The sequence below is a fragment of the Colobus angolensis genome, unplaced genomic scaffold, assembly GCF_000951035.1.
Source record: "Colobus angolensis palliatus isolate OR3802 unplaced genomic scaffold, Cang.pa_1.0 Scaffold106, whole genome shotgun sequence".
Taxonomy (NCBI): domain Eukaryota; kingdom Metazoa; phylum Chordata; class Mammalia; order Primates; family Cercopithecidae; genus Colobus; species Colobus angolensis.
The window spans coordinates 2437066-2456618 of NW_012111586.1; the positions used below are offsets into that span (position 1 = coordinate 2437066).

Consider the following 19553-nt stretch of genomic DNA (forward strand, 5'->3'; position numbering starts at 1 on the left):
AACCCGGGGCTTTTCAGGGCTCGGCCTGGGCGTTTCGCCTTTGTGCTTTGTAAGAGAAAGCCTTTTCTTCCAGGGCACAACAAACTTGGGCGGAGAGCTTCCGTGTGGCCCCCCGGGCGAGGCCGCCCACGGTGGTGAGGCCATCCAAGGGGATGCCCGGTTCGTCCCCCGCTCCAGGAGCCTCTCCGAGAGCTCGCGGCCCAGGTCGACCCAAGCTGGCGAGGGCGCGCAGGAGTCCCGAAGTAGCGGGAACTAGAGCAGCCAGGAGGCAGGGGAAGAGCTCTCGCTTCCCGTTAACACTCTGCATTCTCGGGTCTTGGATGCAGCTCCAGCGGAGAGCCCGTGTTCCGGCCCTGAGCCGGGTGCGCGTCGCACTGGGTGGGTGCATGGGGCCCGGGCCATAGGTGTGGGCGCACAGCCCTGCCTGGCTGGCCCGGGTCGTCTGGGGTCTCCTGCCTGCGCCGGCCCCCTGCCCCGAGAGCCGCTGAGGGGGAGAACACGGCGCTCGCTGCCCATGACACCCAGCAGCCACGTCTTGCCTCTCGCCTCCGCTCCGGACTCGGCTTGAGGGGCAAAGGGGAGAGAAAGGAAAAATAAAGAGAAAAAAGGGCGGCAGTGAGGAAGCAGCGAGGAGACTGGGGGGAGCAGAGTGGGCAGGGGGCCTTTGCCTTGCCTGGCCTCCTCCTCTTTCCGTCTCGCGGGCTCTTCCTGCAAAGGGGAATGAGCAGAGGGGGGAAAGGCAGAAAGAGCGTCGAGGAAAAGCGGTGCTGGTGTCTTCGGTGCCGATCCCTCCTGGCCCTCAGAGACCCGGCAAAAGTGGCGTGAGTTCGCTCTCTGCGCTTCGGGGCGAGGTTGGGGAAGGCCGAGGAAGGGGCGGCGACGCGTCGAGCCGCTGGTTGCCGACGGGGCCGGGGCCGGGCGCGGAGCGAGCAGGGACACACACCTGTTCTGCGAGCCGCGCCATGTGCGGCGGCCGGACGGCCGCGGTGCGGGCCGCAGAACCCTCCCTCCCGCACCGCGCATCCGCAGTCCAGGAGCTGGAAGGGCCCAGCAGCCCCGCGCCGGTCCGCATTTGCAGGAGAGCCGGAGTGGAGGAGCCCGCGGCTGCCCGCTGAAGCGGTGGCGCGCGGCGGCGGGACCTGGGTGACCCCCAGGGTGGGGCTGCTCGGGGGCTGGAGGTCCTTGGACTTTGGTCGAAGGCTGGCAGCTCTGAGCCCCTGCCCCGCGGGCCCCGCGCGGCTGCGGACCAGGGGCCCTTGCACGTGTCGGTTCTTCCCGGACTGGCGCCTTGGTTGCCCAAAGTTAGGTTCAGATCGTTTGGTGCAGAGGTTGTTGGGACCTAGAGTGTTCTATATACAAAGGCAACAGAGAGCCGGAGGGAGAGGTCAGGCCAAAGAGTAGTGGGCTTGGCTCCGCGTTGGCCCCAAGTTTATGTAGGTTTCGCCTTCACTTCTCTACCCCCGTTTCTCCTGAAAGAGTTGATTTTTTCCCAGTCGAGACTCTTCCGAGCTGAATAATGCACCCTCTCGCTAAGCCGGTATCCCAGCGACCCCGCACTCTCGGATTGGCCCAGGCTGTCTCAGATTCGCACCCGTTGGCCAAGGTGGGCCTGAATCCGGGTCCAAATCTGGGACTGATACCCGGCCGTGCCTGAAGCACAGGCGTCGGCCCTAGCCCAGGAACTGTGTTAGCCTTATGTTCCCTGAGCTGTCGCATATGGTGGTAAAATTTCTGTTAGAGCGGTGTTTCCAAATACCCCCTGGGCATTTGGTGTGCGGGAATTCTCTTCAAGCGAAGTCTGTGAACTTAAAAAAAAAAAATTCTTTCCTGCGTTCTCAACAACCCCCCACTACTCTGCCTCATTTCCCATTGTTCTTTGCTTTTTAAGTTCCCTGTTAATTTTTTAAAAGTTTATTTATGCAAAGGAAAAATATCGTTTAATTTGTTCTATTATTTTAATTCCTGGCTTTTGGAAACGGTTCAGAGACCACAAAAATGTCACCTGTTGTAATAAGCAGAGGAGTGTTGTGTGTGCATTTTAATTGCCAGCAGAGCCGTAGTTTGGTGGGCGCCCTGAGCTCGGCTCCGGGAAAGAGCCCTTTGCAGCTTTCTTTGTGGCAGTCATTTGCAAATGGGTTTGGCTCTCAGCTACGGCAGAGGCAGCGGCAGCAGCCACCGCTTCCTTCTACGCCGATCTCGGGCGCAGATCAGGAAGCCCAGACCCTGGACTGGATGGGCAGAGGATGGGATGGGAGATTACCTACTCTCTGAGACTTCGTCTTGGGCTTTCGGTTTTTCTGTGCGTAAGTGGCTAGTTCGCTCCGCAGAGCGCGGAGCGCTGCGCATCAGCCCAGCCTCAGACATTTTCACTTTCCAAACGCGGGCGTCTTCGTTTCATTTGTCTTGGTTCTGGCATGTTTAACCACGCAGTTAGTAATCTCACTAATTATTCAGATAGCTGGCGTTTTGTAATCACTTTAAAGCAGGATCGGGAGTGTGATTTAAGAAACAAACAAACTCCCACAGATACGGAACTGAACCAAACCCATCACGTCAAGGATTTGAAATTTTTTTTAACTCAGTATTTGTTGGTCCCTCCGTCCAGCCTCACTGCCTGCCAGACAATTTATTTAGCTTCGTGGATTGATCCCTCCTCCTTGTTTAGTTAATTCAACAAAGACTTTTTGCAATCTGTTTGGAGTTTGTCTGATGCCGCGGAAAAGTAGCTGATGATTTATTTGGTTGCTTTTCGATTTCTGTCTTCAGCCCTTCTTTCTCCTCCTTTCAGCGGGGATGTCAGCTGTTATTACTTCCTATTGATCCCTTTGCAAAGTGAGAAGTGAACTAAAATTAATGTCAATTCCACTGCTCGGATCAATAGCTGGAGTTATTTTAATCTGGATTTGCACGAAGTGCTAAATTAAAAAAAATCAGCATAGAGTCAGAAAAGTAACAGTTACTTACTTTCCCTTTGCCTGGTTCTTCACAGTCACCCAAATGCTCCATCAAGCTGATTATCTTACAATCCATATTTTTTTAATTAAGAGGGTCAGTTAGTTTTCTTATTTTGGGTTCTGTGTTTAAACCCATGACATTTTGACATTGGGAGTGTATTAACTATAGATTTTCATAATGACTGTGGTCAGCTGAAGCCTCATCTATACAAGTTGTTAATGTGAGGAGAGGGTAAGAAAGAAAAAGGAAAAGAAAAAAGCACTCCCCCTCCCCCATGGAGACCAACACGCCCACGCAGTGGAGTAAGAGAGATGTGGCCTGGAAAAATATTGTTGATTTATTTTCAGTGTAATGAAGTTTTCAAATGAATAACCAGGGTTGAGTGATTCACCGGGTTCTGTTGGAGTGTCCGGTGCTGTCACCAGATTCCTAATTTATGAAACTCATTTAAGATAATGAGGTGATCTAGGAAGTAAAAATAGCAAGTGAATCCTGGGGCGGGGGGAGGTCGTATTGTGAGGGGGAAACATTCCTCCCTTCACACTCAGTGTGTTATGTTTGTCCTTTTCTCCAGTTTGCCTCATATAATATTGCTTGTTGATAGACAAGTAGCTATTTCTGTTGTGAAGAGCTGCTTGGAACCCTTGGAGCAGCCCTAGACCCACTTTCAGAGCGTCCATGTTGTGTGACCATTAATCTGACTAGAAAACAGCCAAGAACAGGATTCCCAGACTTGTCAGGCTAACTGGCTGTCCTTGGCAGATCATTCCCTGCACTGCTATAACTTGACAGGAAAGTTATTTAAAATTTGGAAGAGAGAAAAATCCGTTAATGTGAGATACATAATCTGGTAATTTAGCAATGATGTCTATAAGGAAAGATGCCAAATGAGGAAGCAGTCTGATGGTGTCCACTCATCTTCCCAATTAATAACAGTCATTGACATGTCTGCTACAGGATGGGAGAAGGAAATACTCTCTTTGCACTGCATTAAAGCAGGAGGATTCATCTACTGTTTAACTGAGGTTTCTCTATTTGAGGGAATACCAAAGATACTCCAGGTGGGCTTGTTAAAAGGAAGGAGGTAGATTTTATTTCTGATATGACTCTCCATTTGAAGGCTGTAATTTGTAGCAGACGGTGATTTTTGGTTATGCTTTGAGTTTCATTAAGTTTCTATTTCATGTATATTTTTGATGCTAATAAGTCCTGGTATTCATCTTTATGTTGTCCTGGCTTTTGATATATAGCCCTTCTCCCAGCCCCCACTCAAAATACACTTTGGAATGGAACCAGCGACTATGAAAATGTACAACCGAAATTTACAAGGGAAACTGAAAGAAGTCTCTCCGAACTCCAATTTGTTCCAAGGGCCTTTATTGGACATCAGCTCTGACTGGGCCAATAAGCAGAGCAAAATAAGTCAGAAATTTTGTTAACATTTTGTTCTAAATGTTAATGGCAAATCCAAGGCAGTTTACAAATCTACTTAAGAGTGAGTGCATTAGTAACTAAAATTACCGATCTGTTCTTTGCTGCCCTTAGAAGACAGACGCTTCTAGAGAGCGTATGCCAAAGGCACCCATTATGGTTTTAAATATTGTCAGAGACGCTAGGCATTTTATTGATGAAGGTTTTGTTCCTTCTCAGAAAAGAGAAATAGAAAGCCCATGTGATTAGAGAGGGGTGTGCATCAAAATAAATGTTAATGCTGTTTGTTCACATAGCACTTTTTTCTGGAAACAGTCTTAGATGATACATGAAGATGTGTGTGTGTGTGTATGTATGTGCCAATGTATATCATTTATCCATGTGTATACTTTGTACTAACTAACATGTACAAGTGCTCCTGGTCTGGATGAACTTGAATTTGGGATATTTCAGTGTCAGGGAGTTGTTAGGGGAGATGAAGAGAGGATTCATATGTGGGGAATCGTATATGTAGAATGTGGTCTCTGAACATCAGGCCTGCCATGAGTGGCCTGTAGATGCAGGTGGAAGCACTTTGAAACATAGACCCCCCACTTAATCTACTGGATGGCTTGGCCTTCCAAAGCTCATTTGTTCAGGGAATATCGTATTTGGAGGTTTTATGATATTTTTTTCTTTGCTGGGCTCAGGCGCATTTCACCCGGAACGTGTAGGGACCAAAGTCAGCTACGCGTACATCACAGTAAGTTGTCTATTGATTTTCCTGAATGAAAATGGTCTGATGCTGCTGCCCACTGGCTCCTAAAGCCTGTGGTGTCTCTTGCCCGAGCATCTGTAAGCCAGAAGGATGGTGTTTCGATCACTTGGGGGTTTCCCTTTTTTTCCTCCCCCTGACTTTCCTCCCCCTTCTTTTTTTCTCTTTGCTGTTTCTACAGGTCTTAGAAGGGAATGATTCCCCAGTAATATTCCCTGCCCTGACCCAAGGTGCCGCTTGGCCTCCCTCCCAGGGAAGACTGCTTCTTGTGTAACGCCGGCCACAGAAACAGACTCCGATGGACTTACACCGGGCAGCCTTCAAGATGGAGAACTCATCCTACCTTCCCAACCCTCTGGCATCCCCAGCACTGATGGTCCTGGCATCCACGGCTGAGGCCAGCCGTGATGCTTCCATCCCTTGTCAGCAGCCACGACCCTTTGGTGTACCTGTCTCAGTTGACAAGGACGTGCATATTCCTTTCACCAACGGTTCCTATACCTTTGCCTCTATGTACCATCGGCAAGGTGGGGTGCCAGGCACTTTTGCCAATCGTGATTTCCCCCCTTCTCTACTACACCTCCACCCTCAATTTGCTCCCCCAAATCTAGATTGCACCCCAATCAGTATGCTGAATCATAGTGGTGTGGGGGCTTTCCGGCCCTTTGCCTCCACCGAGGACCGGGAGAGCTATCAGTCAGCCTTTACACCGGCCAAGCGACTTAAGAACTGCCATGACACAGAATCTCCCCACTTACGCTTCTCAGATGCAGATGGCAAGGAATATGACTTTGGGACACAGCTGCCATCTAGCTCCCCCGGTTCACTAAAGGTTGATGACACTGGGAAGAAGATTTTTGCTGTCTCTGGCCTCATTTCTGATCGGGAAGCATCATCTAGCCCAGAGGATCGGAATGACAGATGTAAGTACTTTGGTTCAAGCCCTCCCTTACCCCCTGTAAGCCCTGCCTCACTGTGATGTTCAACAGGTCGGTGGCGTTTTGCATGCTCCTAGTAACGGGAAGGGCCAACTAATTCCCTTTCGCTAGCTGTGGAGTGCTAACCTTTGCTTGTCTCTCATCAGTGAGCACTGATAGTTCTTGAAATGTTTTTCTGAAAGTAGCCAGAGGCAAGTTGGCCCCAGCACAGCGTTTCTCTCCGGGTCATGGTGGGCTTATTCTCTGAGGACTGGAGTGAAGAGGGGTACCACTGATGTAGTGGAGTGAATGTCATTTCATTAAGAAGTGTCGGCTCCTAGGGAATTTGGGGGGCCTAAAGAAACATGTCCACCCCTCCTCTCTTTGCTGTCCTCATTATGTTTGTCTGATCTTAGTGTTATTTTTTAGCGTTTCCATTGTATCACATCCAGCAGACTCCACGTGATTCTATTTTCACAACTCTCAGCCCTTGTCCACATCAGGCTATTTTTCAGAGAAGGACAAAGGTGTCGTCAATCACCATAAAGCATTTCAAACAGCTGTGTTTTCCTTGCGATCGCAAGGCTAGAAAGCCGACTTCTCTTGGGATTTCACAGGTTTGCTGGATGCTTATCCTGGGGCTCACTTTTAGGACTAGACATGGTTGACCTGTGGGACTGATCCATATTTGATGTTCACAACTATTATTAATTTCTGCTTATAAAACAGCTTTTTCTCATGTTCTCCAAGTGCCTTGTTGGGCTCTGGCTACACTTACTCATAGCTGGAACTAAACCTTTATTTGGAACTTGTAGACTAGGAGTGCTGAACCCTGCAATCTTTTGCTCTAATATAATCAGAAAATAATTGTGTTTTGAAGCTTTTGGGCAGTGGGTAGACAGAGCAGTTTTCTTCAAGCCTGGTGAGAATTTATGAACTGAGGGTGTTTTTTCCACCCAACCCCTTTGTTCTCAGATTTGCTTCATTTTATTTTCTTAAGAAAACTACATCTGAGGTTTGCCTTCCCCTTTTCTCTATTTTTTCATGCTCCCGTCCTCTCTATAACCACCAACACGAACACCATTTTTTCCCTCCTCTTTATGATGCCGAGGAGAGTAATAGAGACATTGCAGCTCTCTCCCCTGTCGCCACTGCTTCCTCAGGCTGTCTCCTTGAATTAGGCACTGTGTTAACTTTCCTGCGCTAAAAGGCATCTGCCTAAACCCAGCGTACCTTTTCAATAAAAGTCATCATAAAATCAACCTGCCTTGTAAATCCATCGCTCTTTGGTTTTGAAATATGTTGCAAGTGTGTCTTTTATGTCAGCATCTGTAAGCCGGAGACCTCCCCACTTAAGGGAGAAGGCTGCTGGCTGACAGCACCACTGCTAGTGTTGTCCTCTCACTTTGGCTTTGGCTCTCTTTCACCTTTTCGCTTTCTGTTGATTTGTGTGTCTTGTGATCCTGCTTCTTGGATATACCTGCTGAACAGGTACCGGCATTGTGTTGGTCAATTTTATTTTATTTTATTTTAGTTTTCGCTTGTCCAGTGATGTGCAAGTGATCAAGGTTAGTTGTAATGTGACCACTAGCTAAAACTGCCTTGTGTTAGGGTATGACAGATTCTACCCCTTTTTTTCTCCAAATACAAGTTGAAAATTAAATCCTCTCATAACTAATATGCCACAAAGTAACATCTGGAGATTGAGATCCCTCTCTTCTTACCTAACAGATCCAGCTTGTCTCCATTTTTCTATCTTTTTAGCCCAAACCTATATCAGACTCCAGAGCAGGAGGAAGCTTGTTAGTCAAGTCAGAACTCATAGACGTGGATATCCATTCCTCTCTGAGTGTCAAAGCCATAACTCTTCTGTTTGCCTGGTTTGCATTGTGTGGTGGTGGCATCCCCCATGGAGATGGATCCCTCACACAGGAATACGCCTGGGTGGAGAAAAATTAAATGAGTCTGTCTCCCAAAGTGAAATGGAATTCTGACCTTGAAATTAATGAGATTCTGATCAGAAGGGTGGGGAAACTTCTTTATTTCCAATGTAGTGTTATAGAAATTGGAGTCCTCTTCTTCTTTTATTCATTTAAAATATTCTTCCCTTATAGAGTACCTTGTGTTCTCCTTTTTTTCTTGTACACAAGCATAAAACCTATAGGAGTGTCTGTGGGGGGGGGTGTTTGTACACCCACGTTATTATCCAGAGTTGCATTTGTGACTAATCTTTAATAAGAAACAGAGGTGCAAAGTGAAAAGGAGGCTGTACTACCCTGTGGTCACCCTGGATTTGTGCTCTTTCCTCCCTTCCTTACCTTAGGTGGTTAGCACATCCCTCACTGGGTCACACTGGATAGCATTTATGCTTTTGATTGCGAATTTTTGGAAGGCAGGAGAAGTATTTTTCTGTAAGGAAGGGTTGAAGAGGCACTAAGACAAAGTCTGCAGCAGCTTTCTTGGCTCCTGTCATATGCCGACGTGTGTCGGAATATTTATGGTCTGCTTTATGTAAATACATATTTAAGGGCCGTTAGAAGGCCTGATTATTCCCACTAGATGCCTTTCAGGTCCTCCCTACAGAACCGTTTTGAAATAAGTAATATTTCTCAGATAATCGAGTGACAGTATACAAGACTGCTTCCAAAGGGAGAGAGCGCTTCAGGGGCAGATGGGGCAGTGACGGGGGATGGGGATATGAAAAGACAGAGAATAAAAAGTGTTCAGACGAGCAGAGTGATAGGACGCAGTGCTTTTGCCAGATTGCCCAAATTAACCATATATGGTTAATATATACACACATATATGTGTATATATGTATATATATTTATTCTTAAAATTTAGAGTTAATTGCTGATTTGGTTGACTCATTTTTCAGTTCTCTTCATGTAAATATCTTTTCATACAATATTTTTTAAACATTTTAATTAAATGCAGCAGTCAAACTCCGAAGTAAGCATTTAGCTTTAGAGTTTTGTTGGTGGATAGGGGCGGGGGGTGAGAATGGGGATGTGTGTCCTTTACGTAGAGCAGAAGTTTTTATGACGGAGTTTTAGGTCATTAAGAAATCAGTTGTATAATGGAAACACTGACAGTTTTTACTGTTGCAGCCACCCCCTGCTCACACACTGCATCAATATGCAGATAGTCCACTTGCGAGCCCACTGGAAAGAGAGGCCTGCAGACATGGTGTAATGCACACATGTTCTTTCTTAAATCTGGGTAGTGGTAGGCAGGATTTCTTTTGTGATTAAACACGCATTTTTGTAGACAGAAATATAGCTATTTGGGTCAAACATCATCTTTCCTGGTAGGTGATTCTGGTTTGCTTGCCTGTCCATCCACCTGGCTTCACAGGTGATTCCTGAAGGTGGTATTGGGCTCTATGGAAAAACAAGCAGCCTTTACTCTACAGGACTGACTTACTTGCCCTGGAAAATGGGAGAAGTGTTTTGTGAGAAGCCATTCATGGAGGATGCATAATTCCCCAGGAAGGGGACTGAGGTAACTCCTGTTTATTGTCACTCCCCAAACCAGTCCCCAAGGCTCGTTGTCCAGGGAAATAATGCTAAAATGTATGGACCAATTACAAATAGTTCACGTGTGCCTTACATATGAAGTGTCTACAGCAATGTTTCCCAGGGCCTTTAACATAAACATTTCCTCATTAAGGAAACTTTACAACAAAAGGGAAGATAAGTATTGTCTGCTGTCTTGTGTTAGAATCTGTACATTTATTGCCCGCTTAGTATTCTGGCTCCTGTCATGTGCATTTCCTGATGGTTCTCTTCAGGCTGCCCCTGTGCCCAGATTCCTGCCTGTGTGACACAGCCTTTGGCCAGCCTGCCAGCCTATCCACTCAGCCCAGATTGGAGTTGGCGAAGTATACATGCTCACCACAGGGCTGAGAGGGCCCAGAACTGCCCACGTGGAGCAGTGACTGGCCCTGCCTTCTGGCTTTACCCCAGGGATGGACACTGGGCACTGACCATAAGTGGCTTGACTTTGCCCTCTTTCCTTGACCTTCACTGTGGTCGGGCAAAGTCACAGGGAGGCAGGAAACCTGATGGCTCACAGCAGCTCCTGGATGTTCTGCTTTGCTCTCATCTTTGATGTACTTGGGCAGCCATTCTTGGGTCCCAAAAGCCCTGAGTAGGAGACGGTATTTTGTACTCTGTGTCTTTATAAAGGCATGTATCATTGAAGACCCTGTGTTCTAACAGTCAAATCAGCTGAGCCCATCTAGGCCAAAGGCAGCCTGGAATGGGGAGGGCTGGGGTGAGGGGGATAGTTTCCAAGGGCTCTGGGAGTGGGGTGGGCAGGGACTCTACTCTGGGCTTTTAGGAGAGTTGCTCTTGCTAGGAAGAATGTTTGGGGGATGCCAAGTGGCCAGGCTGCACCTCTGGGTTGCAGCTAGGACAGATGACCACTGGGAAAGGGCCAGCAAATCGCCAGAAGAGCTGGGTCAGATGCATCCCTCTGTCCTGACTGCCCAGACCTAGCCTGACTCTCCCTCAGCGGCTCCCGGGTTCTCCCCCACTCCCCGGGGGCAAGAACTCCTGTGATGTGTGTGGTTGTTTCTGGTTGTTCACTCCCCACACAGTCATGGAGACTCTTTTTCATGCTGCTGGGTTTAATTGTCTTGTTGGGATAAAGAAATGTTTGCACAGCTAAAGTGGAGCCGGGCTGGACGGGAGCGGTCCCTGATGGCTGCAGAGCCATCTGGCCTGGCTTGGCTTGGCTCGGCGCGCCGCTCGCCCGGCGGCTGGGCTCGCTCTAGCTGTGCTCCCGCTCTTCCCCTGCCCTCGCTCCACGCCGCGCCGCTCTGTGCGGCGGCTGCCTCCTCTTACGGCCGGAATGCCTAATCACCATGGTGAGAAAACGGACACCGCAGCCGTCCTCCCTCCTCGCCCCGCGCCCTCCCTCCCATCAATTGTCATGCAGAAGTGATCCGGGCTGCCGTTTCCTCGCGGCCGCCCGCCAGCCCCTCGCCGCTCCCGGCAGAAGGGTGGCTGGTAATTGATCGTCTGGGGGAGGGGGCGCGGAGAGGCTCGACAACGGGCCCCGGGGAGACCAGGCCATGGAGTGGGCCCCGTTCGCTCACTTGCAAGGGACCCCACAGCCTCCGCCACCGAGGCGGCTTGCAGGTGGTTTCAGAAATGTTGGTGATCTCGCCGTCGCTCTGCCGCACTTGGAGGCCGCGGGAGGACTCCGCGCGCCGCCTGGAGAGCCGGGAGCGCCCAGCCCGCGGCCGCACACAGGAGAGCCCGTCGCGCCCCCCGCCCTGCCCCGCCTCGCCCTCCACGTCCCCGCGCCCCCAAGTCGCACTAAGAACCCAGTCCCCGATCGGTTTCCTCTACGCTGTCTGAGCAGAAGAGAGTGGGGACCGGGGTGAGGGATAAGGGGGGGCGCCCACGCGACGTCGGGGTGCATGGGAGCATGCAGGAGGCGCTAGTGGGTGCACGGGGCGTGAAGGGGACACAGCGCGGGCGTGGGGATGGCCACTGCGTGGGGAGGGTTCTGCCTGGGGGAGGAGGGAGGAGAAGAGGGTGGGGGAGCAGGGCGCGTGGAGGCGGGAGGTTGGACGTGTGTACAGCGCCTGGGGACCTCGCTGGCCCCTCGGTGCCCCCAGGACTCTGAGATTTCTCCTTTCGGCTCGAAATGTTTTTCCCTTCCTGCTTTTCAAATCTTTAAAATGTTCCGGGGAATGTTTCCTAAGTCCAGGGCTCCGTGCTTCGGCGGAATTGCTGGCATTCGGGCAAGGCGAGTCGCGGTGGCCTCTGACGGTCTGAGGCTTGCAGCCAGCACAGCGGGACTCGTTAAAGTCCGGGCAATTTCTGGAACTCTTCCCACGGGAAGTTTTCCGGGGCTGCCTTCCGGTCAGCGGCCCCAGGTTGATTATTTGGTGGCCCTTTTTTGTTTGAAAACAAAAAAAACACACATTGTATCCAAATAACAAAAGTTGCTGTCCCTCCCCATCCCCTTTCCTCATTAGGCAGGGAAGAGGAAACTGGAAAATAGAATTATACTTTTATATTGGTTTTCTTATTTTTAACCCTTATTAACTGTATCCATCTGGTTAATAAATGTTAGCACACATTGAAATGTATTCTTTGTAAATAATTGAGATTTGGAGTGACAACATATTTAATAGAGATATTTTTATAATAGTTTTTCTTATTTTTAACTCTTATTAACCACTTATTAACCACATCCAAGTGGTTAATAAATATCAAAGCACACGTTGGGACGTGCTCTTTATAAATACTTGAGATTTGGAGTGATGGTACATTTCATTGTAAATCCACAGTATTTTTAAATACCAAAATAGCAATATTGTTTGGACTTGCATATTTGCGCCTAAGAGTTTAACAGCATTTCCCAGCACCATTTTATCCCGTCTTAAAGAGAGATGAACTGCAGACTGAAGGATAATTTATTGCTATATATCAGCTAAAATGCCTTTAAAAATGTTTTTAAAGTATCATTTAAATTGTGGCATGTATGGTTGAACAGAATGTGTTGCTATCCTTTGTAACTTCACATGTGTGCTACACGGTAGGAATTTGTAAGTATCTCTTTCTTTGCAGCAAGGAGGAGAATCTTCTGCGAAAGAACTTTCTTACACCTTTTCCAGGAAAAGATCCTGGATTGGGACTACATGTTAGGCCTGGAGAAATCATAGGCTGTGGTATGAATCAGAACACCTGGTAGATGCTAAGTAAACAGAAGGAATATATCATCTTCCAGCCTTACCCAATGGATTGGACCTTTCTATTATCTTAATCACACTACTTTAGTTTTAGTGTTTAAAAAAATTACTATTTTTTGCCAGGTGCCAATCGTATAAAGGGGTTTAGTGTTCATTGCATATTGAATACCTAAATGGTGGTGATTATAATCTGGTTTTTACTTTTAAGTTTTCGTTATCTTACCACTCTTCAGCATTGCACAGAACAGTATGTGTAGGACTATGCTATCCCAAAGGCATAGAAGTTTGAGGAAATAAAGGAAGGACTTATTTATGCCTTGAGGTGTCATGATTACAAAGGTAGGGAGGGAGTTTTCCAAGAGTTTGCGAAATAACCTTTCTCAAATATAGACTTATTTTATTACTTGGGGTACTGTTAATACAAAATTGTTTATAACTTAACAAAAATTTAAATCTACTTATTTCTCCTAACCCTTAGAAACCTAAGATTGGAGTCTATCCCCTCTCCAAATGTTTTTCCACAGCATTACATCCCCTATCGTGGAGTTCACACGTACAGATCAGCTTTTGGTGTGTATTTTAGAAAAAAGTTTCTACCTGGATCCTGGCCGAAGTTGGAAACAGTCAATGATGTGGAGGTTTTGTAGACACATGTAACCATCTGGCAATTCAGATATGTGGCTGTCAGTTTTCTCTGTGGAATGTGTTCTGGTTGAAGATGACCTAGAAGAAATGAAAGTTGTGCTTTTGGTGGGGAGACATGGTGCTGTGTCCAGTACATTCTGTTAACAGATCTGAAGCTTTAGGAAAATCTGGAGCTATGTGAGTGAAGAAGGAACCTTTTGTACAGTCTTATGAGAAATCAAGCCCAGTAAGTTTGAGTGTGACTTACCAGGCAAGAGTTGTCTTCTTCCACCGAAATTCATTTGCAGACTAGACTTATGGCTTTACATCCATCTTAGTGCTGCAGAGACAGAAAGCTATAGGGAAGTGGCAAGGGCCAGCCCTGGAGAGGCCTTCGCTTTATTTTCAGGTATATGATTCCCATTTAGGTGCCAGCTAATCCTATATTGCTCTCATTTGACCTTGCTTCTGGGGGTTTGATTTAAAGCAAGTCAGAGTGGCCTAGCATAATAAATACCTGTTAGAGGAATAAAAGCTGTATTTGCCCCTTTGAGCCTCAACTTGAAGGTGTTTCAGATCAAAGGTGGGGAGGCAATATAACATAGTCATTATGAGTTTGGCCTCTGGAGTTAAGTCCTGACCTGTTAGCTTACTTGCTTTCTGATACCGGGCAGGTTACCTAATCTCTCTGGGCCTCAGTATTCTCGCCTGCAAAATGGGAATTACACACACTTAAAGGGTTGTTGGGAAGGACTGATGAGATTAAATACACAAATAATGCTTAGAACAGTTTCTCACACATACTAAGTGTTCGATACTTAGTTACTATTATTATTTCAAGGACAATCTGGTGGTATAACCTTCCTTGTTAGAAGCACTGATGTAGCCAAACACAAGGTCATTAACAACTAGCAATGTATGTAGGGTCCTTTCACATGCTCATGCCGTATGAAAATGTGGAAAGAGGGAGGGAGAAAGGCTGGAAAGCCCATTTCTGTGATGGCCAGCTACTTCTCCTCCCTTCATTATTATCCATCCACCAGGATTAGCCCTGGTGTCCTCCTGACCTCTTTCTCCCTTGTTTTATTTAGAAGCAAGGTAGTAGTCAAGTTAGAGAAACTGAGTCTGGGAGTCGGGAGAGGACTTGACTAGGGTTGGATATCTAGGCAGTGGCCTGGGTTGAAAAAGCCAAATCTCACGGTATTTTCTTATTCTGAAATTTTATATTACTGGATATTGTTTGAAATCAATGGGTTATTAGAATTTGTGTGTGATAAGAGATTCGGACTACATGTAATGAGATTTGCTGTAATAGTATTTGACTAGTATTTGAATTCACAATCCCTGGGTTTCTCGTGTGTCCTTAGATTTTAAGTTATACAGACACTTTTACCCTCTTGCCTATGTGAGACAGATCTGTGAACCTTCCCCCATCTGTGTGTGTCACAGTCCCACAGCATGATGGATTGTTTCTGCTTGGGGGAGGCTTAGGACAGGGCTTGAAGGGGCCTTGTAGGTCAGAAGAGAAATACAGCAGCAGGACTGAGATGGGGGTGCTGCCTGGGGAGGGATTAGCAGGGGGAAGGGGAGGGCAGGATTGGGCGGGGCGTAGTGTCTGTGTGCATTCTCCTAGGAGTAAAAGAGGGCTGTCCATTACCCTGAAGGCACAAATAAACTCTGTGTTTTTCTCTTTGTAGAAAAAACGCCCCATGGGACTTGGGAATACTAGAGAATGACTCTGCATGTCAGTGGGAGAGGTGGGGAGTAGAAGGATGGGAGTGGGGAAGACTGACCCTGTGCCTGAGGACTTCGGATTTGAGTCTGTTATTTAAATAGAGTAGCTCATGTTTGAAGAGCCTCATGCCCACACATGTTTGTAGCAGAAATAGCTGTTGGAGGCCAGTCATCTGATACCTCAGTCTCTATCAACTCCTTCATGGCTCCATTTAAAGGAAGGGTTCAGCTCACCTTTCGAAGTAAAGTGTCTCTGAAGGTCATGGAGCACCCAATTCTGCTCCCTGTCTGTCCTCAGCCTTTCCCACATATGGTCACAAAGGTGTGTGCTAGGTAGGAAGGGAAATGCTGAATGTTCTTAATTTTTGGTTCTTAAAAGAGGGGAAAGTCTGGGATTTAGGTCCAAATGCCAAAATCATGGTTCAGAAGGAATTCTAGAAAAGGAGCGGAGCCTGAGAGGTAGCTGGAGCGGTAAGGGCAGTGGTGCATGCTCGGCTGAGGAATCAGCAGGACTGCAGTTAGGGCCTAGGCTTCAGCTTCCTTCCTGAGCAGTAAAATTAAAAAAAAAATCCTTAGAACAACAAAAGTCTGGACGCATGGGCTTCCTTCCTGACAGGCCAACCTGGTGGGGCTTCATTCAGACCGAGCAGCAGTCAAGGCTGATTTACGGGGAAAAGAACCCAGACATGGGTTTAACCCTTTCCTAACCACAGCAAGGCTTCACTGCAAATGCTGCCTCCTTCTTCCAACTTACCATCATGGTGTAGGGAGATTTTTATTGTCATTTCTTCTTTATTTAAAGACAGTACCTGCTGCTAAAGTGCCTACTGTCCTCTTCATGAGAAAGCTGAGCCTGTGAGAAGTTGAGTGACTTGTAAGAAACTCAAGTCTGTGGCTCATGGCCAGAATAGCTCTCAGGCTCTTGACAACATTATATTGACTCTGTAGTATTGAATCCATCTTTGATCCCATAGGAAGTGCCTCCTGGAGTTTGTATTGGGGTGCTGCTGTGAGCCCCAGTTTTACCTCCATAAGATACTGGTCCCACAGAAGGAATAGTACTGCTTCATCTTAGCTATTTGTTGGTGGCAGTGGATAAAACTGTGGCAGAGTATGTGAGACATGACTCAGTTGCCATATCATTGGTCAAATATGATGCACTCATTAGTTCGTTGAATCATTCAGCTGTATTTACTGCATGCCTACATTGTTCCAGGCACCAGGCTGGGTACTGGGAATAGACTGATGCGCAAGATAGATTATAGTCCCTGCCTTACTGGACTTCAAAGTTTAGTTAGCAATTGCAGGATGCTGCGAAAAGTGCTATCATAGGGTAAATATAACATGCCATGAGACTTAGATGTTGGAGCATCTAATCTTGTGTAAGAGTCAGGGATAGCTTTCTGGAGCAAGTGACCTTTAAGCTGATATCTGAAACTCAAGAAGGAGTTATTTATTCAAAGGAGCTAGGGGTAGCAGTTTGCTTTTTTGGACAAACTATAGTATCTGCGAGTGGAAGAAAGAACTCCAGAACTGCCAGGATTGCTCACAGTGAAGTGAGAATAGAATTGTTCCCTGCCAGGACCTGAGACCTGACCTTGGATGTCTATAGTGCTTCATCCTATAACCAGGAATTCTTGAGAATGTCCATTCGGTGCTTATGTGGCTCTGAGGCTCATCATCGTCTAGGGTCCTGCTTTTAAAGTAACTTTCTAAAGATACATCACTAGAAAAATGCTTTCTGATGACATATGCTATCTTAACCACCAGAGGACCCATGAGCACCCAGAACCATGCTTGGCACAGAGTAGATACTCAGGAAATACTTGCTGAATGAAGGAGGGCCATTGCCCTGCTGATGTTTAGTGAGGTAGATTAAGGGCCCTCATCTTTTTACTAAAGTTCAGGCTTAGCTCTATCCTTGGCCCTACCCGGAAACGTGACAGGTCTCAGGGCCTAGAGCACTCGCTTGGCCGTTAAACTGAGCCACATAGCACCCGGGATTCTTGGCAGAGTTTCTTGGCAAAGTTTCCTCTGGGAGGTGCATTGCTCAGGCTTGACTTTCACAAGGGAGGTTAGGCATGTAGTGCCAAGAGTATTGAAGAAGGGAAAAAAGAAGGCGAAGCAAACCGTTGTTCCAGCCTGGCACACGTCGGCATGCTAAAAACAGTTCCTTCCAGCCGGGGCCTCTGGACTCCACCATCCCCACTGTGGTTTTCCTTCCCTGACCTCTTATCTTCATCATCGCTCTACATCCACGAACATTTCCTGAGCTCCTGTGTGTAGAGCGTTGTGCTTGGTACTGTTTGCAGGGGAATCAAAGAAGTAGGAGATAATACTTCCTCTTCTTGACGGCCTTATGGTTAAGGTGAGTAGCTAAACTGTACATATGAAAAAGAAATGATAGTGTAAAATAACAGACAGTAAGGGCACTAGGATTTCAAGAGAGAGTCATCCCTGAGGCTGGCTTTCCTAAAATGCGATTTAAGGACTGTCTGCTTCAGATCACTTGTGGTGGTGGTGGTAGTAGAGGATGGGGACAGGGATGGGGGTAGGGTGAAGAATGTTATTTATAATGCACATTCCCAGGGCCCACACTACACTTTGTATTCACAATCATAAGGAATGCAGCTTAGAAACTGTATATTTAGCAAGCAGCCATCCTAGGTGAATCTTGTGCTCCTTAAGGTTTAGGAATCACTCTTCTAGGGTGAAAGTCTCAGGGGAAGGTTTCGCCGAGGTGTTTGGCCTTGCAGAAATGGGAGTGAGGACTTGGGGGGTGAAGAAAGGAAAAGGATGGAAGCCCACTGAGGAGTCTGGGCAGGCAGGGGAAGGGTGAAGACCCAGGGATCTGCTCACAAACAGTACCTTTCTCATCCAGTCTCCTGTCTCGGGGAGGATCTGTCCACCTGTCCCAGCTCCCCCTCTGCCACTGCTCCTCCTTGGATTGCCTCCCTCTGCCTGTCTTATTGCTGATCAACTGACTATATGTACCCAGGCCTCCCCTTCTTGGTGCAATATTATAATGATGAGGTGGCCCAGCGGAGGGGCTGGAGGTGCTTAGCCAGATGCGAGGGAGGCCACTGTGCACTGCGGTGCTCCTTGAGCTCCAGCCAGCTTATCTTCTCACTGCTGTTGTTCTGCCGAGAAGGGGCTGGAGAGGGTTTGGTGTGTGTGTTTTGCCAGCCTCCTGTCTCCTCTTCCGCAACCCTTGAGCTTTCAAATGCTCATTTGTAAAGAAATAAAAGTTGGAGGGTTAGAGGAATCTCTCAGTGGCAGAATTAGTCACCAACACCTGCAGATTGGCTTTCTGCTTTAAGCTTTAACCCTTCCAGGGGCAGCTGCCACCAGGTAGAAAGTTCAGTGAGCCGTGACTAGGGGCTTGCTCTGAGAGGTTCAGGGGGCTTTGGGTACCTGCGCAGGAGGGGATGTTCTCGTCAACCTTGCTTCTGGAGTTGGGAATGGTATTTTTTCCCCCAACATAATTCCCCCTTTAAAAACACTCATCACGTTAAATTGTAACTATTTGCTTACTTATGCCTCTCTCATGGGCGCATGTCTGTCTCCTTATGTGACTCCATCTAGCATGTCCCTGTGATGTAGTGCCCGACTTGGTAAATATTTGTTGTTAAAGTGAATGAACCCAGGATCACTGTTCTTCTGTTGAGTTTGCAGAGTTGCCAGCTGGCTGTACGCACTTGGACATAGTCTGAAGGGCCACACAGGATCCACCACAACACTGGGCACCTCCTGGCACGTTTACAAGTGGGAGGTGATGACTAGAAATAGAGGAACGGTTCAGTGATAGGGCAAGAGCACAGTCAGAAGCTCCGGGCCTGTCATTTACTGGCCATGTGACACTGGGTAAGTCTCTGTTTCTCTGAGCCCCAGCTCCTCATATGTAAAATGGGAGATGGCAGATAATCCCTCCCCTACCCCACAGGGTTGCTGAGTAAGTAGATAATCCAGATGTGTTTTGTAATCTAAAAGTCACCATATAGATGCCATACCCTCACATACACATAGGTACTTGCAATATGTCTATCTACGTCTGTCTGAAGAGCAAAATGGTCTTCGGGGGGCTAAAATAGTTTATGAAATGCCTGAGTGTTCAATCTAGAGGGAGCCCTCTGACATGCCATTCCCTCCTTGAAGTTGAGCTGCAGAAGACAGTCTGCATTCCCTGAGACCGGCTGCAGCACTATTTTTCTAGGTGTTTGGGGGCAGAAGTTACCCAATTCTTGTAGACTTTTTATGAATGTAAGTTGGCAGGCCACTTTCTATACAGATCTGTGACATCTCAGCTGAAATTTTATCTGCTAAATTCCCACTGAAAGAAGTTTACCCTTTGCCTTCTTCTCAGCAAAGCTCAGAGCATCTTTATTTTTCCGTTTCCGGGGCCAGTGACTCTATTCCTATTTTGTGG

The 19553-nt window shown here is 47.4% G+C and overlaps 1 protein-coding gene across 2 annotated transcripts in view; it reads left to right on the forward strand.

The window, feature by feature from the left end:
- The first annotated feature begins 61 nt into the window (after window positions 1-61).
- RNF220 (ring finger protein 220) overlaps window positions 62-19553 on the forward strand; it is a 253823-nt gene continuing 234331 nt past the window's right edge. Inside the window, exons 1-2 of one of the 2 annotated variants that reach the window (XM_011946096.1) lie at window positions 62-378; window positions 5322-6063. In XM_011946096.1, coding sequence (XP_011801486.1) covers window positions 5439-6063 — 625 coding nt within the window. In that variant the 5' untranslated portion in view covers window positions 62-378; window positions 5322-5438. Of the gene's footprint in view, window positions 379-5312; window positions 6064-19553 lie in introns of those variants that run through there. The other variant, XM_011946103.1, reaches the window with a different exon arrangement.